At 42.5% G+C, this 27,212-nt stretch overlaps 3 protein-coding genes and 1 long non-coding RNA gene across 6 annotated transcripts; 2 read left to right on the top strand and 2 right to left on the bottom strand.

Annotated features, from left to right (window-relative positions):
- Positions 1 to 95: 95 nt before the first annotated feature.
- primpol (primase and polymerase (DNA-directed)) lies at positions 96 to 4,762 on the top strand. 2 transcript variants are annotated; one of them, XM_088373537.1, is made up of 13 exons: positions 96 to 1,073; positions 1,161 to 1,255; positions 1,429 to 1,567; positions 1,679 to 1,826; positions 1,906 to 1,960; positions 2,044 to 2,168; positions 2,239 to 2,401; positions 2,584 to 2,681; positions 2,762 to 2,848; positions 2,919 to 3,027; positions 3,108 to 3,184; positions 3,258 to 3,304; positions 3,596 to 4,762. In XM_088373537.1, exons 1-13 carry the CDS (start codon positions 900 to 902, stop codon positions 3,812 to 3,814), a joined length of 1,536 nt encoding a protein of 511 aa, XP_088229663.1. In that variant the 5' UTR covers positions 96 to 899; the 3' UTR covers positions 3,815 to 4,762. The 2 variants fall into 2 exon arrangements, with proteins under 2 accessions (XP_088229663.1, XP_088229661.1); XM_088373535.1 differs by having other exon boundaries at positions 99 to 1,073; positions 2,041 to 2,168.
- Positions 3,839 to 12,187, bottom strand: acsl1a (acyl-CoA synthetase long chain family member 1a). 2 transcript variants are annotated; one of them, XM_088373533.1, is made up of 22 exons: positions 12,057 to 12,101; positions 9,505 to 9,603; positions 8,843 to 9,049; positions 8,609 to 8,723; positions 8,484 to 8,548; positions 8,311 to 8,412; positions 8,105 to 8,204; positions 7,863 to 8,038; positions 7,594 to 7,626; positions 7,468 to 7,519; positions 7,320 to 7,393; positions 6,970 to 7,047; positions 6,344 to 6,478; positions 6,110 to 6,244; positions 5,664 to 5,759; positions 5,521 to 5,593; positions 5,353 to 5,441; positions 5,115 to 5,231; positions 4,910 to 5,053; positions 4,732 to 4,833; positions 4,567 to 4,638; positions 3,839 to 4,481 (listed from the first exon to the last, which is right to left on the bottom strand). In XM_088373533.1, exons 3-22 carry the CDS (start codon positions 9,035 to 9,037, stop codon positions 4,341 to 4,343), a joined length of 2,094 nt encoding a protein of 697 aa, XP_088229659.1. In that variant the 5' UTR covers positions 9,038 to 9,049; positions 9,505 to 9,603; positions 12,057 to 12,101; the 3' UTR covers positions 3,839 to 4,340. The 2 variants fall into 2 exon arrangements, with proteins under 2 accessions (XP_088229659.1, XP_088229660.1); XM_088373534.1 differs by lacking the exon at positions 9,505 to 9,603 and having other exon boundaries at positions 12,057 to 12,187.
- A 97-nt stretch (positions 12,188 to 12,284) lies between these two features.
- On the bottom strand, positions 12,285 to 27,172 carry LOC148399557 (uncharacterized). Its single transcript, XR_015858076.1, has 4 exons — positions 26,871 to 27,172; positions 26,501 to 26,556; positions 17,428 to 17,548; positions 12,285 to 14,706 (listed from the first exon to the last, which is right to left on the bottom strand). It is a non-coding gene; the product is annotated as an uncharacterized LOC148399557 (long non-coding RNA).
- On the top strand, positions 15,246 to 17,307 carry helt (helt bHLH transcription factor). Its single transcript, XM_088374092.1, has 4 exons — positions 15,246 to 15,458; positions 15,834 to 15,938; positions 16,032 to 16,128; positions 16,799 to 17,307. The coding sequence occupies exons 1-4, from the start codon at positions 15,246 to 15,248 to the stop codon at positions 17,305 to 17,307; spliced, it is 924 nt and encodes a 307-aa protein (XP_088230218.1).
- Positions 27,173 to 27,212: the final 40 nt, after the last annotated feature.

Below are 27,212 nucleotides of genomic sequence, written 5' to 3'. Positions count from 1 at the left end.
ACCTTAAAATTGGTACTCATTTCTTCCCTGCTTGGCACTCAGTGTAAGGGGTTGAAATGGGGCTCCGCCGCTGCTCGCGATCATTTTAATTTATAAAAGCAAGATTACCCAAAGAAAAGCAAAATCTCCCCATTTTTGCATCACGGCGCAATGCAATCAATCCCTTCATGCAATCAAGTTAGCCGTTAGCTTGGAGAAAACGTGTTGCAGTGAGTGGTTCTCTCTTGCCATGGCAAATCGTCAATCGACATTCTGGCTTACATCGTTCACGCCAGGAAGGAGACGCCACACCTTCACTGACTGATCCGTTGATGCACGAGAAGGAAGGCAGTTCACTCGTTGACTCGTTCGCGAACGGGAAAGTCCGGATTCGTTCCCTCACTGATCTGTTCTTGCGATGAACTGTTAATGCGAATATCTCACTCACAGATTCGTTCCCTCACAGATCCATTCAGTTGTCGAACGGGAAATGCAATTCACGACTCGTTCGTGAACGGGAAGTGACGGCATTTTCTTCTTTGTTCTGTTTTACGGCGAGGTGGCACCAGCTTCAATGCGCATTACCGACACCTACTGGTTGAAGTTATATGAACTGAAAAAAGAACGAATCACTGTAGGAAGTAATTCGATCACTCTCGTTCGCTGAAAAAAAAATCGTTGTTTTTAACGAATCGTTCACTCACGAGCCAATACTATTTCCGGTTTCAGCCGCGCCAAAGTCTGAAACAAAAATGGCCGGTGTTTGTTGACATTTCTCTGACGTTAACCTTTTCTTCCCCTTTGCGCTCGAAAACTCACGTCACACCGTAAATAAGTGTCAGGATTTAGGGTTACCGCTTAAAGGCTGGGAAGAAGTGTCGCTTGTCGTCACCCAGACAGCGATATATACAACAGCGAGGATGAAAAAATGGGGCGAGCGTCTCAAGAAGGTGGAGCAGCTGGCCGAGACCTTCCATCATAATCCAGTGATTCCGCGCTACAAGCCTCGACTTTGGCCTTGCCAGCCTTCCTCCGTCTGGAAACTGTTTCATCGCCAAAGTGTGGCCATTGCTTTTGCTCAGAGCTGCAAGGAGGTAGTTTAGAATCAGCCTGTTGTTCTCCAGCAAACAGTAAGTTTCCATCTTGTCTTGTAACATCGATGTTCTTGATTTGCTCCCCAGCCTGTGCATGTCTTTGCATTGGAAAAAGAGAAGGCTTCCCGGGGTCAAAGGATATTCCTGGTGACCACTTATGGTGAACTGTGGCACTACTACAGGTAAAGATCTCTGCACTGCATGTACAGAACACGTGTACCTCAAATACGGACATAGTGTGAAGGTGTATTATTTATTATTAATAATAAATTGTATGACGTATGGGCTATTTGAATTGTGCTATTCAACTGTACTGAGACATGGTCAATTTTTTATTTTTACATTTCCTGCACAGGACTTACACACAATCCTTGATGCACTGCTACGAAGTGATCCCAGAGGGCGCTGTTTGCAAACTGTACTTTGACTTGGAGTTCCACAAGCCTTCAAACAGAGAAGCTGATGGCAAAAAGATGGTGGCCCTGTTGATCCAGGTTGGCTAGTTTTGAACATATGTTAATTTATTATTTATCTTATATGCAAAAGCGTGTATTACTAATTTATAAATTTTTATATAAATAGTGTATGTTTTTCTTTGTTGACAGTATGTTTGTCAAAAGCTGAAGGACATTTATGGGGTCGAATGTTGCTCATCAAACATCCTCAATCTGGACTCCAGCACAGATGATAAATTCAGTCGACATCTCATCTTCAATCTCCCAAATGCCGTTTTCAAGGACAACATTCATGTCGGTACGTTTGTCGCAGTACACTAGTCACGGGCTGGATGCAATATACGTACCACACAAAGTCATGTTATTGTCGCTTTTAGGTGCCTTCATTCATTCCATACTTCAACCTGTGCTGGATGAATGCAATGTGGATGGGTTTGTATTTCAGTTTGATGAAATAATTTACGTAGGTCATTGTTGTTGTTTTTTTAGAAACCACTACACTTTATTTCTAGCAGCGGAACACACGGCGAGCTGACAAGTGAAAGTACACAAACCAAAAGACTGAAAACTGACGAAACTGACCTCAGCTTCCTCCACGTGAAAAACAAAGATGGCCACCATGCTAAGTTTGTTGATCTCGGTAAGATGCACAAAATGCGTTTTTGCCTCGGTACCCCCACGTGTGACTTTCTTTCAACGACACTCAACAGGGGTCTACACCAAGAACAGAAATTTCCGTCTTTACAAGTCATCTAAGGTCGGGAAGAACGCTGCCTTCTCCTTAGCGGATGACAATAAGTTCATCTCCAAACCTACCAAGGGCATTTCAACAGAGGAAAGTGTGTTCTTGGCATCTTTAGTGTGCAACGTGAGGTATGTTGAAATGAAACCAACTCAAGCTCAACATTCGGCAGTCATTGCTATTCCTATTTAATTAAAGTTTATGAACTCGGTCATATTTTGAATCAATGTGAACTGATTTCATTTATGAACTAAACAAGTTAATTTTAAAATTTGATCAATCAACTTTCCCAACATTGCTGTTACGCAATCAGCTTTACAGGCCAGAGAATTCTAACGTGGGATGTCACAGACACCCGAGCGTGTCGGACCACGAGGCTTCACAGCCAGACGGATTTACCATGTGACCCAAGTAAGACCACAGGAGTCGAGCTATATCGTCACACCGTTTTCGTTTTATGTACTAGAAGTTGTCCACTTTTCTTTTGACAGGCTCACTCTCAGGCTACCTAATGTCGCCTCACAGAGAAGTGGACGACTTCGTTTTGACAGTGGTTAGGAGGGACAACATACAAGGAAGTAAGTGTTGTGATAGGAAAAGACAATTAAACATTTTCATTTTCCAATTTTTCTCCCTATGCATTCACAGGCATCAGACGGTGGCACTACTTTGCAGCCGAGCAGCTTCTGGTCTACGACATTGCCAAGTACCGTTGGTGTGACAACGTGGGCCGCTTTCACAAAAGCAACAACATCATGTACGTGAAGTCGGTAACATTCACGATAACTGTCCACCTGTGAGCCACCGCTTTGATTTGAGTCCGTTCTTTGTTTGCAGGATCGTGGTGGATCTCAAAGAGGAGGTTTGGTACCAGAAGTGTCACGACCCCGAGTGCAGGAACTTTAGATCCTCAAGTAGGTTATTTCATGCATCGATCACAAATATAGTAGTAATTTAGTTCAGAATAATACTTTTTTTTGGTTACAGGTTACCCACTGCCGCAGGAGATCTGCATCAGTTACATCATGATGCTGGTTGGTAAATTTGTGACTTTTGCCAGATTTGATTTTGATTGATTTTTATTATTGAGTTAGCGCAATATCGGGTCTAAACTTGACTTCCCCTTTAATTCTTTACATTCTATTAAGTTGTTACGACTTAAGTCAAATATGATCGAGGGTTTATATTCCTGATTGTTTTGAGTTACGCTCGTCAACAAGTTGACACAGAATGAATGAAACTTGTGTGTCAAGACTGTATTTTATCAAAATCTTCCGATTGCTTTTTTTCATTATTCAGATTTTGTCCTGTTTTGGTCCTGATAGGACGACGAGGATCAAGACTACATAATGGACGATGCAGGCAACATTGAAGCCACCCAGACACCAAAACAAGCGGCTGAGTATCAAGAACCCGCCGACATGTGGGGAGGAAGTGCTGAGGACGACCAGGAATTCTCTGATTGTCTCAACGACTTTGAGCTGACAAGCAGCGAAATCTCAGATGAGCTGCTGCTCAACTGCGTGCAAGGTTTCCATTCATAGAGAATGACGTTAATCCACGGCAACTTACTTTTGCACTTTATTGAACTTTGTTTTACTCACAATTCAAGCACGAACCTGCAAAAAATATATATATATTTTATACATTATTTTACAAGCACAATATGTTTTGAATTGGCAGGTTTCAATTCCAATAAGTCACCTTTTAAAACAAGTAGTGTGACAAAGACAGGTTTAAAATTGTTGCTATTCTGTGCCCCCCCAAATGAAACAATCATAAAAACAAACTGAACCCTTTGAGAAATGGGAGAATGCAAATATATTCAAAGCTCAGAATATCATTCTTTGTTAGGTATAATTCAAATATTATGTACCTGTAATGACTTCATTAAATATCCACTCACATGCCACAAACTTTAAAACCTCCTGTTTAAACTTCTGCAAGATTCATACTAGGATAAATAAAACTCACTTGATTTGGTGCTCTGTTGAGGAAAGCTTAGACCAAAAAAAAAGTGTCATTGGGAAACATGTTCCCATTGAGTTGTAACCTTCCAGTCCGATCCGCTTAGACCTTAAGGCCCGCATAAAGTTCATCTATCTGCACTCTGAAGTGATTCCGAATATCTGCTCTTTTAGCCTTGAGCGTTGGTGTCAGCAGGCCGTTTTGCACAGAGAACATCTCCGAATGTAATGCAATGTCTCTCACCTGAGGAGGAGAGGGGGGGGGGGGGGGGGGGGGGGGCAGAGATTATATATTAGAGTTGTAAACCTATTGACAATAACAAATTCACCTGTTCAAAAGACTTGAGTCCAGCTTCTTTGCCCAGCCTCTGAATGTCCTCCAAAATGGCATTCTTAACATCCTGCCAGAAAATCACAAATTGTGGAGGAATGTTTTGGGAATTTTGTTGACAAAATAAAAGTTGGCTTGAATTCTGTTGTCAAAATAAACTCACATTGTTCTTGCACAACTCCAAGTAGGAGCCAGTAATGCCTCGTTTCTTGATCCAAATGGGTAAAAAGTCAGGATCGGGCACCACGATCGCCACCAAGCATGCCTTTCCACGTAGAACGACATCAAGTCAATAAACACATCGCGTTTGGAATGTTGCGCAAGACTGACAAAGCACTCGCCTGTAAGCTGTCACCGTGCACGAATATCTGCGCCACCGGGTCGCTGCGGTTGTAAATGTTCTCGATTTTCTCCGGGGCGATGTATTCTCCTTGAGCCAGCTTGAAGATGTGCTTCTTCCTGTCGATGATCTTCAGAGTGCCGTTCTGCAAAAGATGGAGTCAGACGCTATGAAAGCCAACCAATCCTCCAAGTCAGATTCCTTACTGAAAGCCATTTGCCAACGTCCCCCGTGTGTAGCCATCCGTCTTTATCGATGGCCTCCGCCGTTTTCTCGGGGTCCCCCAAGTATCCCAGGAAGACATTTGGTCCTTTGACACAAACCTGACGAATCAGAGCAGGACGCCGTTTAACTCAAGAGTCACAACATTTTTAGCCACTTAAAAATGGATTGTATTCAACTTCTAAAAGTGATGCTAGGAAAGGATTTGGAAACCCAACAGACCTCTCCTTCGTTGTTGGCTGCAAAATAATTCATGTCTTCCACATCGACCAATTTGATGCCATTGCAGGGCAGAGGAGGCCCGACGTGACCTAAAAAAAAAAACAATATACGCCTCAATGATTTGCTTCCAGAACTGATTAGAATTATTTTGTAAAGTGCTATTATTACCAGCTGTCCAGTCACCAGGCATCGACATGGAGCATCCTGCTGTGCATTCTGTCTGACCGTAGCCTTCGTAAAACTGACAAAACGGAGCGTGCTTAGAGTGTCGCTGATGAAAAAACAAGTGGTGGTGTTGTTATGCGTCTCACCTGACATCCCAATGCAACTCTTAGGAAAGTGAGCACGGGGGGCGACACGGGCGCCGCTCCTGTAAGCATCAGCCTCACACGTCCACCCAAGCTCGCCTGTCAAAGGAATTAAAAAGAAGAAACACGACTGAAGCCATGTTGACGACATACTTGAGCCAGGCTGAAAATGTGGTTGTAGTCCATCACAGGTTCCATGTTTGTGGTTGTTTTTTTTTTCAAGTTAATATTAACACTTGCTTGTTTGGTGTAATTCTACTGTTGACCACAAGAGGGCAGCACACTTTGAGAGAATGAATTTGAAAGAGCAACAAAACAAGTATTTCAGTTTGTAAGTTTAGAAAAAAAAATGATGGGATATATTTGTATTGTTCTTTCTCTCAGCATATTGTGTTTGTAATAATAATAATAATAACAATTAAAAGAAATGACTGTATTTGGCCATTTACCTGTACTTTTTTGAAGATAAGCTTATCCCAGATACTGTCCCTCCTGACCACACCGCTATTCAGCTCCGAAAGTTTCCTTTGGAATGCCAAATCAAGCATCCATCTTTTTAGCCGCGTGTTGGCTTGGCTAAATATCTGCAGAGGGCAAGACAGTTTTGCGTAAGAGCTTCGACTGCAAGTGTCCAGTCATTCAAAAAAAAACAAAAGATGAGAGAATCGTGAATGCGGAATGACCTTATCAAACATGCGGTTTAGAAGACGTGGCACCACAGGGAAGAACGTCGGCCGCAGTTCTTTGAGGTCGTCCATCAAAAGTCGAATGTCACCTTGGAAGAATCCGATACGAGCGCCTTGGGTGAGGATGACGCCCTGGTGGAGCAAGTTTCAACCATTTCATGTTCTGTCCAGGCAGATGTTCACAGCTGCTTTTGCATAATGGGCTTTGATTAAATATAAGGAAAACAAAAGCAGCAAACAACAATTGTAAAGATTCTTGGCTTGTAATACGCATTGGCGGAACAAAGACTTTTCCAAGGGAGTCTGTAAAACATTTTTTCAACAAATCCCCCAAATTCTTTCGAATACAGCGATAATATGTTCTCGTCGAGGGATGGGTGCAAATGTGGGGGCAAAAACTCCCAGAAAAACCCTACCCCCCCTTGCTCCACCACTGGTAGTGTGAACTTCAGAAGTTCCAGTAGATGAGTTTAAAAGCTCAAAAATCCAAACCAGTGAATATTAGTGTGCATCGCAAGGAGGCTATTGTGAACCTGCCGGCATCCAGCCTCTTACGAGACCTCGAAAGCAACTTGAAATTTTGTTTTGGTGAAGAAATAAAAAAAAAAACTTCAGTGGCATACCTGAACAACTCTCTCAAACATATGAGCTAAAGGTAGATAGGATATGAGAACATCACGGCAGCTCAGCATGCAGTGCACCTGTGAAGGACACACACAAAACACATGCACACGTCGTGGTTAGTGAAGGGGCATACCTGCACAACTCTCTCTAACATATGGGCCAAAGGGAGGAAGGAGATGTGCACATCTTTGGAAGAGGCCTGCATTTTGCCCTAATGCCATATATACACAAGAGTGAAAATGAAGAGGGGGGGACATTTCTTATAGATCATGAAGGTGAAGGAAACCAGATCCCATCTTGGTCCCATTTGTAGCTTTCCACCCTTATCATAGCAATCAAACACATTTACCTCAGTTATTTTAAGAAAAGCTGCAGTGTTTGCGATGACATTTCCATGGGTGAGAATTGCGCCCTTTGGGTTGCCTGACAAAATACAGACAATATATCAATATTTAAAAAAAAAAAATAATAATGTTAGAATACTTGTCCTTAGTTACCTGTAGTTCCAGATGTGAAGCAGATAAGCGCAAGGTCGTCTGGTTTCGGTGGCTGTAATCATGTTACACAGGATAAAAACCAAAATAATCATTTTGTCGATTTTTCACTTATGTGCTTCTACTCACCATGGGGTCATGGTGGTAAGTTTTACCCAAGTCCTGCAAAAAAATAAAATTTACACAATGTCAACAACGCTAAAGATTCCCAGTTGACCAGTTTATATTGGCCAAATTGAACTAAGTGACTTCTGGTTGATTGAATTAAGGATTTGACAAACTAAGAACTCCCATTGTCTTAATAAATCAAAAGACTAATGACAAAAAAAAAATCAAATTGTAAACAAACTAATGTCCAAATGACACATTATGCACAAAAAGAGGTTAAATATTCAAACCTCAAAGTCCTTCAGGCTCATAACCTCGACTCCGAACGTTTGTCCTCGGGCCACCAGCTCGGCGTCAAACGACTCTATCACCACAATCGTCTTCACCGTTCGCTTTTTTTCGTTGAAACAGTCGAGGATCATCCGAGCTTTTTCGGTCACGTCGCAGATCACCGTGCTGATGGTGGCTGGAAAACGCGCGGCAAAGAAACCATTGTCGTCATCACTCCGAGTCACGCAGCGATATCGAGTACCTTTATCGATGATGAAGCCGATGGCCTCTGCGCCCAGAGTGTCGTACAGCGGGACGGCTACGAGGGAGTACGTGTAACAAGCCAGCTCGGAAATGGTCCACTAAAAGACGGACATGATCACAAAAAAAACAAATGTGGATCATGTTTTGCCTTTTGCTAACCAAAGCTAACTAACCAAAGCAAAAAAATAACAAGACTCGTATTACCTCTGGTCTGTTCTGTGCAAAGATCCCAATAAATTTGTCTCCCGACTGAGAGTGACCCTTGTGAAGCAAGGCAGAGCCCACGTTCTCGGCCCGGTCTGCAACCTGCGGCGCCCCAAAGCAAAGTTCTCTCATTGCTGTCGGCTGGGACTGGTTCAGACGACGGAGAAGCTCACCTCTCTGTACGACTGCCACTCGTACGGCTGGTTTGGTTTTCTCGCTCCTAAACACGGTCCGTTATCTAGGAGAAGAAGCAGCGCTTAGCTTCACGGAGCGGTGCCGAGCTGATGAGATAACTCACTTGACACTCGAAGCCCTCGTAGAAAGCCCTCGTACATCGTCTTTGTGTCGCTGTGGTAGTACGCCATGTGTTCGTCGCTGTTGTTGAGCACCGACCTTCTCGCGTTTTCCTCACTCTGACGGAAAGAAAACACACAACCGTTGCCAAATGTGTCATTTGTGTGGTGGCAAGGAAAATCATCCATTTCAGACATTTCATTTTGACACCTCGATTGCGAGTAAAGAGCCAACATACCTGCATGTTTACCGACTGCATGGTGAGGTCGCATGGCGGCAGGAGGGCTCGTGGTCTGGTGCAGAGCCAGTAGGTGGTTAAGGTGGCCACGGCGCCCATGCCCAGCAGCGTGTTGGTGGGAAGTCCACGTATGTACTGGCGCAGGTCATCCAGCTCTGGAAGCCGCAACTGTCTCAGGACTTCCTGAGCCTGCATGGCTGTTTTGTACTACGGTTACAGATAGCAAAGACCATTTGCATTTTATTTAACTACTGTTATAAAATGTAATTTCATGTGATCTTAACTGCCAAAATGCACTTTTTCTTAAAACTTAAGAACATTTCCAAATAAGCCAAACTTTTCAATGCTAACAAATGTTGTTCCAGATGCTAACACGCTAACGAACAACAGCCACAGTTGAAACAATTGACTTCTCACCTACTTCTATAATTAAGCATCAAAATTGTAAACAATGGGGAGAAGATGATTTTATCATTTTTGTTGTTGTGATCATTCTTCCACTCAGACCACAATCAGAAATAAATTACCAAATAATCTCCATTAGTCACCACTTAACTAAGTATTCTATTCAGGCGAATCCATAAACAAAAATCACAATGACAAGAGTCAGGTCACAGCTATAAGTGCTAATTGTAGCACCAAAACCAAATAGCCATACTCACAGTTCTTAGAGACTGAGAAGTAGAAACTCTTTGCAGAAGTGCACTGGTTTCTATGAGGAAGGACTCGATGACTTCTAATAGACCTCTGAGGTTCTCACACTATGAATAGCACAAATACGCCCATCAGTCCCCTCCCAAACAGAAACACACACACGCGACCAACGGCACTGCCCAACCTTCCAAAGAAGATTTTTCTTTCTAGACAGCCGGTGTATATTTCACAAGAGCAACAAAGCTAACAGAGAAGCTGAAGGGGGGTGTGCGCCGGAGTACATTTGTAAAGTGTATCCACGTGGACATTTTAAAAAAAGATACATATAATTATGTCGTTCAAAGAATTTTAGTTGAAGGTCAGTGTGACTGTGTCCTGACCTCCACTTCCCAACCTCCCCGTCATACTTGGCTGAGCGTTATTGGAGGCAAAAGGTACTTTGCAATCCGCCAACACCTCCACTCTCCATACTTGGCCCGGGAGGATGGCGAACCAATGACAGATCGTTTTGCGGGTCACCCCATACACCCCCCCTCCTTCCCCCACGCCACCCTCACCCACACAGGCTGGAGTAGAAAGTGGGAGAGAGGGCAAAGCGGATCAGCAGGGTCATCGGAAACAACGCAACATCAAGACGGGCTCAGCTCGTGTGCAAATACGCATCTCAAACACAGACGGGACGTTTCAACATATGAGAAGTGAGTGGGGGGGGGGAAAAGTGGTATCACCGTGACAGTCCTCACCAGCTCATCTTGACCTCCTATGAAATTGTACACCTCCAGTCACATGGTTAAGGGAGAAAAGAAGAGCCCGCACTTGGCAAACGGGCCGGAGGGGGAGGACGAGATTTGTTAACTGGGCCAAAGGGCGTGCACTCGTCATTTGCTACCAACACAGCATCAGTGCGGACGACCCGTGGAGGTCACAGACACAACTCTGGCGTCACATTGCAGTGGAAAATGCCTCAAAACCGCTCGAAGCATTCCTGGAAATGTTTCGTTGAGTGCAACTTGAGAGTCTGGGATATGAAGATTAGGCAAGCCCTATGTAAATGTATGAGAGAGTATGAAGAAAAGATTATATTAGTCATTATGAAAACGAAAATACACTACTAAGTCAATTCTTGGATTTCCCAGTCTTTCATTTTCCAGGTAATTTAATAGTGAAATTATACACATTTTTTTTCCTCCCAACTACAATCAAACCTTGCAAGGTCCTTTTTATTATCAAATTTGGACTTTCAAAGACTTTCATGTAAAAATTACTTCAGTCTCAAAAAATGTGCAATTTATGTTGCAAGGTCAACCGCTTTGGCGGTTTCGTTTTTTTCCTTCACTCTAATACTCCTTTGTACACACAAGAAATGTCATCTGGAAATATCCCTGTCCACATAAATCCACTTCAAACATTCATAATCCATGCAAATGACAGCCAAAACAGGCGTAAACACACAGAATGATAGACAAAGTCGGCATTCAAAATAAGAACTGAATCACTTATGTGCACTGCTAACCAAGTTAAGTTTATGCGGTTTTATTTAATAGTGTGAATAAAGGGAAACAAAATGGCCCTATAGTGTAAAACTGCTTGAGGCGAGCAGCATGACTTCTTTCTCCATGCAGCCACCACTCTTCAGTAAAACATTGTCACATGATTCCTTTAAATTCGATTCAGGGTACTTTCCTGAGTCCAGGCTGGATTCTTTCTGCCGCTAAGCCAACCCACCGTGCAACTACATTGACCTGTGATCAGAACATGTGCCACTTGAGAAAGGACCACAAAGTATCCTTCTCTTTTACTTTAATTTTAGGCAATATCTGCAATACCACAGAAAAATAATTCTATTTACTCAACTATGTTAGGCCCTCACAATGTCGCTGTAGTGGTGCTTTGCAGGGAGCCATTCATTTGGATACAATTTGAATAATTGTAACAAAACAGAATGAAGTGACAAGAGTCAGCTAGCATTAAGAATGATGACCTGTTAAAATTTGGAGAGGCATGGTATTCTCCACAATTATTTGGGTTTTATTTATTTCTGCCACCTCAAAATACTCTTTAGATAAAGAACATACTTAAGCGTTTCCATCACAAGTGACCCCGCCCACCTGACCTGCTGCCCTCTATCGGCCACATCTGGACCAGAACAAACAAAACTGCTTTTTAACATTGCACTGAATACACAAGAAGCCCAGCACGCACTATATTATTGCTAAATTTGCTTTGCACGCTCAACATCTTTCCATTACGACCATGTCCCTCCACGTTTACCAGAGGGTGGAAGGTTGTAATTCAAATTCTGCAGGCATCTAACGGTTCCTCGACGAGATAGAATTCCAGACGGTGTTTAATGAGCCGTAACGCAGACGGCACCACCAGAGTTTTTACCAAAAACAAACAGAACGCCATTTCATGTGAAGAAAGAAAACCCCCCGAAATGAAAACAGACTTTTGACTATCTCATTGAGAGTCATAAGCTTAAACAGCGTAACAGAACATTAAACTTTCGGTACAAATGGCAACGTAGAACCGAGTCATATATGTAAAACATCGCACTTACCGTGAGAAAAGTTTGTATAGACACAGTTGTAAGTGACACTTCCGTAAGAGGACAAAACGTGGTTAAAATAACACAATTGAAAACAGGCCAATCAGAAGACAGCTTACTTCATGGGTTTCCGCAAATGTTAGGAGGAGAGCTGCTATTGGTTCACTTGTTGACCCCGTCATGTGGCGTCCCATTTCATTAGTCACTTATCTAATCAACGTTTAATTAATCGGTTTTGATAAACATGCTCATAAATTGAACAAAGCATACAAACATTTTTTAATTTTTTGTGCAACTTTAACTTTATTTTAATGTATTATTAAACTCTGATTACATTGTTTCTTTAGTCTCTGTAATTTGTATGAATTTTAGTGAGAATAAAAATTGCTATTTTTTGTACACTTGGCTGCATTCTATTCATCATGAATGAGTTGTGAGGCATTTAAAATTCTTTACTCCTTGTATGGGCTGTGCTCAAAGGGGGCTGTGTGAAGTGGCTGTCTTTAGGCTGTAGGTGGCGCACTCAGCTAAATAATGGAGTGTGAGCGTGTATGTGAAGGGGGGCTTAGGGGTCACCACGGGTCACGGATCAGCGCCAGACAACACACAGACACTGCTCTGTTAGTCTGTCACACATCAGCCTGCATGAGGATTTACAATGAAATTCGCCTGTAAGCGTTTTTATCCTGTATGAATGTGATAACAGACGAACTAATTCAACACATTGCGCAATCATTTTTGTGTCTTCAATATACAAAGTACAGACAAGATGCTGCTTTATATAATCAAGCAATAAAAGTTTGAGTATGGTGCAAATGGTAGAAAAAGTGTTGCTTTGTATGCAAAATATTGTACAACATTCACATTAAATATAAAGTCTGCTTTGTTTCATAGTTCAGACATCATCATCTGCAATTGCACGTTTAAAACTGGGGGTCGAAAACAACCCAAGTTTGGTCATAAATTGGACCGACCTGGGTCAATTTGATGCAATTTTCTAGGTAGCTTTGAACAAAACAACTAAATTTCTATACCAACAGGAAGTTAAGACAATTTGACTGGTTGCTGTTTTGCACAAAACAAGCCCAAAATGACCCAACTTTAATTTTTTAACCCAGCAATTTTAAGAGTGCATCATTCGTGTGGACAGGAGTGCTGTATTTTGACTAGAACATATAGCAAAGCAAAAATAATTATTTTTTGCAATACAACTAAGTAAAGTTTTTGTCATATGTTGTTTTGCTTTTATTCCAATTTTACACTTTGAGAAATTATTTCATGCATTTATGAAAAATTAGGTCTATGGTACATTGCCATATGACAAAAACATTAAAATAATTTCAGATTAACCTAATTTACCAGTTACATTGTAAGAATTAAATATACATATATACATTTATATTTATTTTTAAATTAATTTCAATTAAAAATGATGGATAAACATTCTACATGGACTAATATTGTTTGTATGACTATGTGGTAGTCCCAAAGTTCCAAGTTGTCCTTAAAATAAAATATAGTCTGGGGAAATGACTATATTTGTATACTAATTTACTACATCTTTGTCAAAGTGTTGCCACACATTAACTTTACAGTGCGTTATTTTTGCGGAGCCCAAAGCGAGCAAGCAGTTGTGCGTCACACACACGAGTGCAACAAGTGCACATTTAAAAGTACAAATACATAAAAAGAAAAGGAAAAAAGTGTTTTAAACAAGTGCACAATCAAGTAATTGGATTTTATGCCCTCTTCGCGCTCGCTCGCGCCTTTCTCTCCATGGTGCTCCCCGAAAAGAAGCTCTCTCCAAAACTCTTCTGACGTCTGCTGAGGCTTTTCTTTCACAACCTCCCCATGCTCTTTTTCCAATCTTTTTTTATTTTAATTCTTTGACATCGCTCGCAGGATCAAATATAGGCAAGCCGCTCGGCGGGTGAATTTTTTTTTTTTTTTTTTGCATGAAAAGCTCCGTGAAAAGGCGAGACTGCATGCGAGCCGCCTTGTTTTGGCGCATGAGAGCCGTCCGGGTGCACGCACACAATAAACCTGTTGTTAACCTTACTGCTTCAAATATGTTTGAAGCAAACAGCCAATTGTTGTACGAAATGTATTCAAGTATAAAATAATGCCTTTTGTTTGGAGAGGGGAAAACTTTGAGGGCCTTCAGCAGCAGCCTTTGTGCACTTTGCGCTTTGGCGTCCCCGCGTTGGCGCATTCCCCGGGCGCCTTGAAACGCGATTGTTTCCCGCTTTCTAATGACATTTACCGGATCAAAACACGCTGTTAATTCGATCAGAAGGCCTCACCCCTCGCAACAATGGCAGTATAATTTCTCCCAAAGTTTGTTAAGTTGACCGAAATTAGGCAAATGAATAGGGGTCTCCAGGCTATCCATCTCGCAGGTGACGGCGGATAATGCGCGCTCGCACCAGCTGCATTCTTCTTTATTTCTCCCTTTCTTCGCAGAGCATTATTAAAATTTAGGCCAATGAAACTATTCATGGCACTGAATAGACATTTTCTTATAGGATAATAGGATACAAATTGAGCCCCCTCCAAAAAGGGGTCTCCAGTGGCGGCTCCTCGCGTGCGCCTTGACGCGGACCACGCTCGTGTGCCAGCAGGCCCCCGCAAGGCACGCATGCATGCACCTGCCCTCGTCGTGCTAGAAAGAAAAGAACAAGCATACAAATAAAAGAAGAACGTCTCAAAAACAAAACTAAAAAAAACAAACAAAGCACGAGAGTAAATCGTGTGACGCTAAGGGGGTGCCCAAAAAAAGGTTTCTCCTAAACTTGGCGGAACAGCCTATTAAAAGCTTACTTAATTAATCTAATGGCAGTGAGGGAGTGTGTGTGCCATGTGTGTATGTGTGTGTTTGAAAGCCACGAAAGACGACTAAACAGGGCGTCGTGTGAGGAAAAAAACGGACGACTTCTTTTCTGTCTTTCTTTTTTGTTTGGTTGTTTTGGGCCGTGCGCTCATGTGCGCCAAAAGCCACTCACTCGCGCCGTTTTCCGCGTCATTCATGATACAATACAAATATATGATCCCACGACGAATCACGTGGTTTTCAAGCAGCCACGTGGGTTAACAAAGCCAGGTTAGCCCCCCTGACAACCCACCTCTTCGCTTTATTTTTTTTTCTCCACCCCCCCTAAACTGTTTCTGATCCTATACGGACATTTAGCGCAGCGTGCACGCATGGTCCCCAGTTTAATCCCTGCGTGGAATAATTTACATTTTGGCGTGAATCCCCCCTGGATGAGCCCCTTTATAAGGGCTTGCCTTGTTTTCCACTGCTTACATTTCGTTTTACTTTCCACGGCATCGCGTCTCTCTGCAAATTGCAACATCTTGGAAGACTTGGGGGAAAAGATTTTCTCCTTTATGGCATCCAGAATGAAGGAACGAAAGGTATAAATAAGCATGCAGCTCCCGTTTGTCTTTTTTGATATGAAGTTGTAACCTAATAGAGCTTATTTGTATTTCTTGAACTTTGTCTCCACGTGTTTATGCGCATGGAACGCCATTACGTCATTATATAACAACACGCGCTTATATATTTACAGATTGAATCACTATATTCAGCTACAGTACCAAAAATTGGCTAAATGTACTTCATTAAAAGTCTCACTAGAGCATATTTCGGTTTTAATGGTGCAACTGAGGCAGAAAAGCTGGCAGAAGCTGTGCGTAACGCTGCCTGACGCGCACCGGTGCGCTGCGCTGCGCACTCCGCTTAGAAAAAGTTCAGCTTTCACTAAAGATGATGCTGTTGTCTGTTTGCAGAGAACGCCAATTTCTCACAAAGTGATCGAGAAACGAAGACGAGATCGTATCAATCGCTGCTTGAACGAGCTGGGGAAAACAGTACCGATGGCGCTGGCCAAGCAGGTATTGAAGTCTTTACACGTCATCACATCGCGATGTAAATTGATATTGTGGTTACAATCTATGCATTTTATGTCAATTCCTTCCCACTAAAAGAACTCCGGGAAGCTGGAGAAAGCTGAAATATTGGAGATGACAGTTCAGTATTTGAGAGCTCTCCACTCTGCAGATTTTCCAAGAGGCAGAGAAAAGGGTGAGTATATAGGCAACTCGACAGGGGCGTATGATATTCAAAATGAGAAAAAAAAAGTCTTTTTTTTTTAAATATTTGTGTGCATGGACACAAAAAAATAGTAGTGGCTCCATACTGAGAAGAAATCTCAACTAGAAACAATGTTAAGATACATACGCTCTAAAAATCCGATTTTTAAGATCAAATTTTCTTTCTGTATTTTCTCACATGTGCGGGTGTACCTAATGAAGTGGCCCAGGCTGGCCGACAATTAAAAAGTATAGAAATTAAGAAAATCAAGACAGGGATTTTTTTTATATTTTTTTAAATGTGCTTGACAGTCTGCACAAAAAGTAGTCAAAAAATTGCAGCGTGTACCCGATCCAAACTTGAGAAAACAGTTATAGACCTAATATCATTGGATAACAATATGTGTTTTTATGTAACGCCTTTCAATTGACAAGTATTTTTTATATTTTTTATTTTACGCATTCACCAAATTATTAGTCATCTTAGCCAATGCAGTCCACAAAAAAAATAAAATAAGACAATGGCAATAAATGTGAAGTCAAAAGTGTAAATGAAACATCAGAGTGACATTTGTCTTTTAAATTTGGGGGTTCTACGCTATCGGTCCACTTCTACAAATCAGAATATCAAACGTGATCTATTTTTTTGTGTGTCACTTCAGGCGAGTTACTGACCGAGTTTGCCAACTACTTCCACTACGGCTACCACGAGTGCATGAAGAACCTAGTCCACTATCTGACCACGGAAGACCGAGCCGAGACCAAAGACATTAAGTACGCGCGTATCCTCGCCTTCCTGCAGTCCAAATCACGCGCAATCACCGAGCCCGTGTTCGGTTCCGCCGGGCCCGATGCGTCGGACTACCTGGGCCACCAGCTGCACTCGTCTCCGGAGCATCAGAGCTTGCACAGCCCCACAGAGATGTACCAACATCACCACCAGCAGCAGCAGCAACAGCAGAGCCCGCCGCGACACTTGGCCTGGCACGGCTCGGCCCGCGGCCCGGCCATCTCGTACCCACCCGCTGTGGCTTTGAGTGCAGCGCACGCGCAGCAGCACGGTGGATACTTATCACCGGTGCAGGGACTCGAACATCATCACTACTTCAACTTGCTTGGCCACGCGCACCACAACACCTTCACTCTGCACAGTGCACAACACGCCATGTAACATAAATTGTTGTCGTTTTATTTATTTTCATGCAGAGGATGAGATGGAACTTGTACATGATGTAATTAAATGTTTCAATAAAAAATATACAGCTATTTTTGCATTTTTTATACACATTACCTTGATAGATCATGGAAATCAGGGATGAGCTTGACAGCATTTTCAAAAGGGCATTTTGCGCCGTAGTGGGTGTGAACACTGGATCTGTACGAAGCCTCCTCCTCTCCCACCATATCCACAGCTAGAAAGATGTTTCATAATAAATAATCATGATGGCAATATTGATTGACAATATTGACAAAACTAAATTCTGCAATCATTCAGGGTTATATACAAATGGTATCATATTCACTCTGAATTAAATAAATCGTGGCAAATAACAATAGCATGATTTGGGTTACAGTTATTTTAAAAATAACCCAATGCGAGTTAAAATACAATTTGGGTTGAAAATAACCAAATATTTTGAAAATATGTTAAAAATAACGCTATATGTTAGAAAAAAAATTTAAAATAAGAAATTATTTTGAACCCTTATTGGATTATTTTGCCCTCTTCAGTATTAATTGTATAAAAAGATCAAAGTGTTAAACACCAACCACTCCAAATACACTAATAAAAGAATCCAGTGAAGTCTCCAAATTAGTTGGTACGGAAACAGTCCTAAAAGGAGAAATAACACATTTCTTCTCAACTCTTCTAACAAAGTTGTATGTGTTCAAAAGGGGGATCTTAAACAGCTAAAAGAAGCCGCGTCATTGTGAGCGAAGACTGAAAGGCAAACAATCACGCTTCATCCTTGAGCGATTGCGAAGAAACGTCATCAACACCATGAAATCAAAGTTTCGCTCTTAAGGAAACCACAAGAAAATACTTTTTCTTGTACCCCCCCCTGTTTTTTTTCAAAACATGAAACAATCCACATCTCCCCATGTGGCATCTCAAGACACATTCAACATCAATAAAAGACATAAAAAGAGATCATTGTGTACACAAGCTGATATGTGTACACAAGAATGATTTCAGGGTGGCTGGCTCAGTGATGGATGCATGTGAATAAAACGGCATCATTCGCCTGGATGCTTGAATAAAACACGTTAAGCGGCATTAAGCAGGCCCCCCTTAACCCGAAAAGAAGACAGTGGCCATGCATGCGGATGAATGGTGACCGCTAACACAAAGTAAAGCCGACAGGGGGACACGAAAAAAGCCTCACACACATCGCATGAATAATAATAATATGAGCACGGCTAAAAAGAAATTGCATTTATTGTCATGTAAACCGAGCCGCTGTCTTTGGTGTTAATACTACAAACGGTTCGAGTCGTTTAAATTAGACTTTTTGAAAAGTACAGTGGTATCTTGATTAACCAATTTCAGTGGCTTGTCGCTATGTCAAATTGATATTCTCCATTCAAACTAATTCACATGTTGCTAACGAGTTTCTGTCTGTTTTTTGATAAAGATATTTGGATTTCAGATCAAAAGATAACTTTTATTCCATGTGGAATATTAAACATTATTCAGTTGAACTCATCTGTTCCAATACTTTTGCTCATTTTAAAACTAACTTTAAATAAAAGGTGCCCTGACTTATTTAACACATTATAGATGTAAATACCATGAAATACAGAAAGAAAACAGGAATATGCCGTCCCAATACTTTTGGCAGAGGGCCATATATGAAATCCCACTTCCACCCGATAATACTCGTATCCAGTGTGGTGCCAGTGAACATTCCCGCAGTACAATGATGTTTTTGTTTGGACGTATGCAAGCTGCGAGAAGACCAACAGTTAATCGGAGTGCGGCATCGGCACGGCATTGGCCGCCTTTACGCACCTCACAATCTGATCTGAGGCTTAACACGGGGGAGCTAAAGGGGTGGCTTGGGGGTTGAGGAGGGTGGGGGGATAGAGGATAGAAATCATTCCCACACTAGATAGCCCTATCTATCACACCTCCCCCGCCCGAGACCCCCCCACACCGAATGCCACCCCCCCTTCCTGGGCTATTAATGCCAAAACTTGGCAGGCACATGAGCAACAGTTTTCCCATCAGAAGAAGAGAAGCCATACTTGGCACCGTGTTCACTGTAAGTGAATGAATGAGGCCCAGTTGCAACAACACTTGTCACCTCACTGTATGTTGACAAAAACATTACAACTGGACCAAGTAGAGCATTAAAATATATATATATAAATATATACGCCAGGAGTCCACATTACATCACCTATTTTGGCAAGCGCTCGGCAATCCCACCGCCATCCCATCAGATTATGCAAATTGCTCCCAGTTGCCCCCGATTCAACACTACCTCTATTTAGGAGCAACTTATCGGAGGCAGAAGTGAATGGGGCGCTGTTTTACAGGAGTGTGTGTTGGGGGGGGGGGGGGGGGGGTCAAAGGCATCTTCTGGTATCAATGAAAACATGTTGAATACTGTACCAAATGTCCCACTGTGGACTCACGTCTCTGTCACGCCCTCGCATTTATTTCTCTTTCTTGTTTGTATGGGAACAAGGAGATGCGATTCCAAGTGGCTCTTGCCAAATTTTTTAAGCTGCGCACCCCCTACGGCATCCCCACGGAGCTGGCGCCCCCAACACACACACACTACTTAAAAAAAAGTCAAAATGTTTTGTTTGAATGTTGGGAGGGGAGAAATTTATTTACTGAAGCATCACATCATAGCTTTACTATGTTTAGAAATTTGAGAGCACTAGAATTAAATTTTTGTAGTTTTCACTTATGTTTATTACTGTACGTAAGGGAAGTTCTGTTTACGTCGATTCCCTTTAAAAAATAACATCACGCTTGAGTGGCGGGAAGAGCATATGAAGTGTGACAGCGTCAATCAGGAGAAAGCAACTTGAAAGTCTTTCGTGCATTGAATGGCCGTGCGTATTATTTGTGTGATGCCACCTGACATATTCCAAGCAGCGGCCGATTGGGCCGAAGTGAAAATAAAACCTCGGGGTCCTAATATGCTCCCCGTGCGCTTGGCTGGATTTACCAGGGGCCAAAAGTGCCACGGCCGCCTCTTTTGTGCGGCCGGTTGACGGCTGCTCCGGCGTATTTATCCGCGTCCAGAGGGCGCCCCCGGGGGCTTGGCGGGTCGCCCCCTGAGGTCACCCAGTGAGTAAGCGGTCCGGAGGGGAGACAAGTAAGATTGGCAGTCAAGTGACTGAATGAACCTCAGTGAAAGATGCAGCTTATAAATGTTTCTGTGTGACTGATGCTAGTGTGACGCTTTGATTGAGGGGGAGGATTCCAAACCATCAATGGACAGAAGCAAAAAAAAGAGCTGTCATTGAGCAGCAGAAAAATTTTAAAAATGAAAAATTACGTGCAAGGTCAAGTGTTTTGGGGCTGTGGTGGTGGAAGATGGAGGGGGGCGGTCAAAGCCCCCCGCTGACCTTAGTTGCGGCCCTCTCAGCGGGGAGCCCGTGTCGGACATGACAGCATGTTGCTGAGCGGAAGTCACACATCGCTCGGGCAATGAAAAGGGGCGGAAACCCATGTTGCGCAATAGCCATATTGGAGTTTTATTTTTATTTTTAATTATATCTTTTCCTACACAAAACGGAAGAAATGTCACTTTGCTACCATTCAAGTAGCCAGGGGAGCTAGCATTAGCTAGCAACAAAAGTATTTATCTTGTTTTTGGTGGGAATTTTTACTCGTGGGTGAGCCTCAAGAAACCTTCTCAGCTGCTCCATCCAATCCAAAGAAACAACAAATCAGGAGCAACATCAAAACAATTTAACAAATCAAAAGCGATCTTCTACTGGAGCGACGTAAACAAACAATGACATCATCCCAAGTTTCCAAATAACCTTTTCCAGGGATTTTGTAAATTGGAGAGTCCGAATTTTACAATCCAGCTGCGGCTGGGGGACCCGGAGTCGGATTATAACCCCCCCCCGTTTGTGTGGTGAAGACACCCACAGATAACTTGGTGAATGGTTGCTAACTCCTTTTCTCTCTCCATCTTCACATGGTGGAGACAAGTAAAAAAAAAAAAAAAAAGCACTAACAAGATGCACATTTTTACATTGAAAACTGTTATTGTTCGCCCTCCTAATCTGGCCCACCATCTGAGAAGAGAGCTGGGGATCCGCGAGGGGAGGTGGGGGGGGTCAAGGAGAGAGGTAGTGGGGGTGGTGGTTGGCATTAGGAAGAATGAGGGATCAGTTGGGAAGTGTCGAATGGATGTTTCTCTTTCCTCTATGGGAGGAACTTTGTATTTGAGTCTTGTTTGTGCGTGTCTTTGAGCGCCTCGCATGGACATGGAGATGACGCCGCGTCGACCGTGTGACGCCCGGCGACGGCGCCTCGCGCTTTCCTACAGCTGCGGCTCAGCGGATTAAGCGTCGTCCGCAAAGGCAACATTACACAAGTGGCCTTTGAACAAAAGTCATGGCTGCTATTAATGATATGGTAATCCCTAATGGAGCTACCTCCCAGTAGTGATTATACTGACATGGGAAGAATGTCCGAAAGTCCGGGATTGCAAGTCGCCAAACAACACTGCGGCTATTGTTGCGAGGGCTCGCACCTACTACATCCACACACTGCTTTTTGGACACCCTTGCCTCCACCCTATGAATAAAAATGAAACCAAGCTCCCACCCCCTCGAAAAATGGAAACATAGTAGGAGAGAAGGGATGGGATCACAAGGGAGGGGAAAAACCAAGTTCCTTGCCGAGGATTTCTCCCTACGTGGTTCCCACACACTGCCACGCTGAGATGCTCTCCTGGTCTCTCCCCATCCTTCCTTCCTTCCGTAGCAGGACCACACAAACACTCACTCGCTCATCCCGTGATTAATCTGCACTCGCTGCTCGCCTTTTCACCGCCACTGGGGGACACGAAGGGGGGGTGGCAAAAAGGGGTCTGATGTTTGACTGAGTAAATGTTGGAGCGACTAGGGCACAGCAGGGCCCATTTAACCCACGTTAACTCAGTTAACACACAATTATCATTTGAGTAACCCAAATTGTGTGAAATGGAGAGGGAGATGATCCAAAAAGGGTTTAAAAACCCATTTAATTGGTAGCTGTGTTTTTGGGCAACCTTGCCAAGTTTCTTCTTCTTGTGGAATTCTTGTTCATAAAACCAAATGTAGCCATCTTTCACGAAGGTTAGAGGAATGATTGAAGCTGAGGTTGTGTTTCAACAAGTCCCCTTAATGGCAAAATGCTGGCAAAGCACATTTTAATGTCACTTTTTCATCATTAGACCGTGTGTGGTTTGTCTTGCGTATTGTAGGGCGGCTTGACTGATATGTCAAAGTTGAAGACGGGGCGGAAAAAGGCGAGAAAGGAAATACCACACAGGCGCTGACACAGGGATCAACCCCATTGGCGTCATTTTAGCATTTGGAGCTTTTGAATAAAAATGAGCGCGCTAGACGGTGGAGCGGTTTGATTAGTGCCATGCAAAAGCCTCCGGGCCTCCTTTCTCTGCTCCTTCAGCGGCTCAAGAAAAGTCTTCTTTTTCTCCCCTTTCACACGTTCCTTCCTCGCTTGCCCACTGTTGGTATTACAAAATCCCCTTTCACTCGCACCCTTGTCACCTGTCAGCTAAGCCAGGCCCGTTTGCAAGGTCTTTATCCTCCCTATACACATACACACACATATACACACACACAGATACATAGACACAAATCCCAAACGCACACACGCCCACCCACTCGCCCCCTTGCTCGCACACTGAAACCGCATGTCTGAGAGCTGTTACTCTTGCAGTTTAAAATTCATTACCCCCCTTTTCACGTTAACCATCTACGCTGGCATAGGAGGGAGGAAGGGAGGCAAGGAAGGAAGGAAGGAAGGAAGGGAGGGGATGTGGACTATCTGGTGTGTGTTGACCTCACTTCTTAATGCAGGAAGGCCGTGTTGCAATTGATAAAAGTCTAAAACAGTATTTACCAGCTCAGTGACCTAGTGGTTGAGTGTCCGCCCAGCGACTGGGAGGTTGTGGGTTAAAACCCCGGCTGGGGGGTTCATACCAAAGACTACAAAAATGGTACCCATTTCTGCTCTGCTTGGCACTCGGCATAAGGATTTGAAATGGGGCCTTCGATCACCAAATGATTAACTTATTGAAACTGTAATGATATCAGTGTTATAGTTGCCATAATGTTTAATCATAGTGATGTATGCCGAACAGCTACCCGAGACGAGTAAAATGTTATACTGAGTTGAGCAAATTTTAACAAGAGAATACAATTACGGATTTATTTGGAGTCCAATTAATTTGAGAGATTTTTTATTTATTTATATATGTTGATTTTCTTCTGTAACCTTTTGGTATGGGTTAAATTTTTATGTCAATGATACGTAATATGTGAATGAATACTAAATATATTTTATTTCATTTCTGTATGTGTGTTAAATATTTTTTTTATTGATACTATAGCATCTGAACTATTTGGTATTCATCAGAGGTGCTTTAAATGGTGGACTCGCATTTAGTTGAGTGGGTGTGCACACTTACGCAATCATATTACTCCAATCACAGCAGTAGTGGAGAAGGTTTTGAAGTGACGCTCCATCTTGGTATTATTTGTTGACATCACAAAAACCTGGCATTTGAATAGGGGTGTGTAGACTTTTTCTGGGATTCTTTTTCAAGGACATTTTGGTAAAAGCTTGTGCAGCAGCTGTCCAAATGAGGACGGGCACGGCAACGTCCGTAGCGAGGCCACGGGGTCAGAGTGGAGGCCGTGTCACTTAGCCCAGGCCCGGCGCATCCCCAGCCGGCGCTTATTAACCCACCGACGGGAGCGCTGGACATAAACACACACCCGAGGTCAAGGGGTCAATCGGGGCTTCTCTCCGGCCATCAAGACAAGATGGACGCACAAATGGCGACTGATCCCTCAATCAAAGGGTCAGCGATGTATTGTCCAGGGACACAAATTGATTTATCAGGCCTCTTGGTGCTAATGGACTATGAAGGTTTTCATGGCATATTTTAATCAATACATATGAGGCTTTCCCTATGAGCTTTGGCATACATGACATTTATTGATCAGGGTCAAATTTGTCATGGCACAGAATAGCAACACAACAGATATGCGTGTTACTATTTACTATTTAATTATGTATTTAGTATTTTATATACTACTTTAAGCAACACCAAAAGTCATACATACTCTCCAGTATGTTGCTTATGTGACAGTTTTGAAACCTTCCCTTTAATCGAGTTCCTTTAATAAAATGCTTGTTGGTTGCCACTTGCAACATCGTAGAAAAGAGAAAAAAACTCCACCATGCATCTTGAGTGGTCCCAAGAATGTCTTTAATGATGGGCCCATTGCGTTAAGGGTGTTGGAAATATACGTGCACTTCACCAGATTAACCGCCGGAATTCTTCTAGTTAAGTGTGCGAGGTGCTCGAGTGAAAAGAAAATTGCTGTGGGCGCTCAAGGTGAAGAGGAGGGAAATGTCAGAGGGTGAGGATTTTGTTTGGGAGGGGGGAGGAGGTGAGCAACTTTCTAATGCAGCCGCTAATGTTGCTAATCACATGCAAATGGATACTTGGTACAAGACTTACATCATAAAAGAAGCGAGTTATTTGTCACTCATAACAATGCTTTCATTTTATTTTTCCGAAGAAAGAAATTAACGCAAGGTAGACCTTTGCAAACTCAAGAGCAGGTAGCAAGAAAAAAAAAATGGAAAAAAATAATAATGCTAGTGCAACTCATTCTGTTGTGAAAGTGTACCTAATAAAGTGTTTGGATTTACAAGGTGCTGGAGTCTTACAGGCTCCACTTTTCACTCCAGTTAGAACTAATCTTGTTATCTTGAAGATGGACTGTGAGCAACGTTGACTTTGTCTAATTGATCCAATTTGGTGACATTGTTGTGTATACGTCTGATTACACAATGTCACAGAGCTGCTGTGTAAAGAGAGACTCCCGAGTCCTGACAAACTGCTAAATTGTACCACAAAAGGAACTGGAAGACTATTTTCTTCTAATTGATGTCCCCTTTGGAAAAGTTCAACTTTTGAATTTGAACAGGGGCGTGTAGACTACTTAAAAAATATATATATATAATAGATGAGTGTGGCTCTTGACAGGCTTAATGTGTAAAATGCCTCTAAAATAATTGGCGCTATATAAATAAAATTGAAAGATGATTTGTTGGTGCTCAAGTGCAGCCTCTAGTGGCTAGAAAGTGTCAGGGTTACTACATTCTTAAATATAATATAATATTTATCCCAAAAAATATCAGTAAATTTAGGGGTGGTTTTAAGGTTACTCTGGGGTTAAGACTGGGATTATGGACCCTCACCTAAATCGTAACCGCATCCTAAACCCAAACCCATCGCCCAAATCAAAACCCTCAAATCAAGAGTTGGTCTCTCAGCTATCATTTCTAAAATAAAAAAAGATTTCCCTTGGACCAGTCTTCTTTTCATCCTGGTTTCTCATTAACTTCATATTTCACTCTCCCCCACTGTACGTGTCATCAATCTGTCCCCCACTGATTGTATGTCTCCAGCTCTTCCTGATTGGTCATGGGGATTTTTTTCCGTGTGTGTGTTGCGTGTGCATGTAGGCACCTTAGCTGCTCTGACCGTGGCACCGCCTTCAAATGGTGCAGGTTTTAAACTTGTGTCAAAGGTACACACGCCTTGCCTACGCAACGCCTTCTTTAGCATTACATGGAAAGAGGCCAAGAGAAGAGAAATGATCAAATACGTAATCTCCTTTCCACTGAGCTCCAGTTCCAGTCAGCCTCCCCGCCTGCCCTTTGGATTTAGGGCCACAGGCTGGTCTTCAAAGACCCGTGGGATTGAGCATCGGTGAGGACGAAACAAGCCCAATAGTGTTCAAAATATAATATACAATTAACTATATGAGCATCAAAGAAAAACACCAAATAAAATGATTAACTTTTAATTCTCCACATTAACCACAGGCAAATGCAAAACGTAATTTTGCAGAGTAAGTGAACGGACACTAGTGGCTGTGCAGTGAATTTTGATGAGGGTCGAACTGTCTGACACCTGCAGCTCTTCATACTCAAAATGCAAATCCCCACCATGATCCCCTCCCTCAAACTGACAGATCTTATCAAGCAACATTTTTTTTTTTTTGCCTAACCCAAAAACTTTATTACGCACACACCCTGTGACCACCGTGATACTACTGTGTGTGTATTTACATACCTGTCAAGTTCTGGGTGTATTCCTTGACCACAACTCAGTCCAAACTTGAAAACAGCCTGATGAATTCGAATTATACCAAAAAAAATTGACATCAAATACAGTTCAATGAACCTTTTTTCCGCCCACAATCTTGAAAAATATAAAGAATACTGCCAATACAATTTTACTTGATTCACAGGTTTTATAAAACAAACGTGCTAGTATTTTTACAGAAGTAATCAATATAAATTATTCTATTCTCAAACAATTTAATTAACTATTATTATTATTATTCAAATGAAAAATGTCCACAATTTAAATTAGCATGTAGTTCATATAATCAATCATAAAGACATTAGAAATATAGCAACACTCAACTTTGTTTTCCTACCTCTTGCATTTTCAGATTCATCTGAAGTTTTGTTAGTGCCTTGTTTTAAAGAGCAGTTGAGGAGATTTGTTGGGCTACTTACAAACATTTTACACTTTGCTTTTCCTAGAGGGGCACAGGTGAATGTTGTGGTCACCTTTTACGACGCTTTCTGAGCTCTTTGGTTCCGCTAGCTGTATTTGTGTGATCGCCCTCTGCAGGTTTGGAGTGGATTCTGAACGTTCTCAATTAATTGTAATTTGGTACGTGCTCGCCCTCTGCTGGTCTGGAGACTACGTGAATGCAACTTGTAGATGTTTGCTTACACATCCGTTAAGATCAGAACATTGAAAAAAGTAGAGA

Source organism: Syngnathus floridae, chromosome 4 (assembly GCF_059516105.1).
Source record: "Syngnathus floridae isolate MCC-2025c chromosome 4, RoL_Sflo_1.0, whole genome shotgun sequence".
NCBI lineage: Eukaryota > Metazoa > Chordata > Actinopteri > Syngnathiformes > Syngnathidae > Syngnathus > Syngnathus floridae.
Note: the sequence above shows the minus strand (reverse complement) of the source record. Positions and strands in the feature narration are given on the sequence as shown.

Coding starts and splice junctions, on each gene's coding strand:
- helt (XM_088374092.1), top strand. CDS start 15,246: ATGGTCCCCAGTTTAATCCCTGCGTGGAATAATTTACATTTTGGCGTG. Junction 15,459..15,833: donor CCAGAATGAAGGAACGAAAG/GTATAAATAAGC, acceptor GTCTGTTTGCAG/AGAACGCCAATTTCTCACAA. Junction 15,939..16,031: donor CGATGGCGCTGGCCAAGCAG/GTATTGAAGTCT, acceptor TCCCACTAAAAG/AACTCCGGGAAGCTGGAGAA.
- primpol (XM_088373535.1), top strand. CDS start 900: ATGAAAAAATGGGGCGAGCGTCTCAAGAAGGTGGAGCAGCTGGCCGAG. Junction 2,402..2,583: donor TCTTTAGTGTGCAACGTGAG/GTATGTTGAAAT, acceptor TTACGCAATCAG/CTTTACAGGCCAGAGAATTC. Junction 3,185..3,257: donor CAGGAACTTTAGATCCTCAA/GTAGGTTATTTC, acceptor TTTTGGTTACAG/GTTACCCACTGCCGCAGGAG.
- acsl1a (XM_088373534.1), bottom strand. CDS start 9,037: ATGCAGGCTCAGGAAGTCCTGAGACAGTTGCGGCTTCCAGAGCTGGAT. Junction 7,627..7,862: donor TGAGCCTGAAGGACTTTGAG/GTTTGAATATTT, acceptor ATTTTTTTGCAG/GACTTGGGTAAAACTTACCA. Junction 6,479..6,969: donor TGTTTGAGAGAGTTGTTCAG/GTATGCCACTGA, acceptor TTGCTCCACCAG/GGCGTCATCCTCACCCAAGG.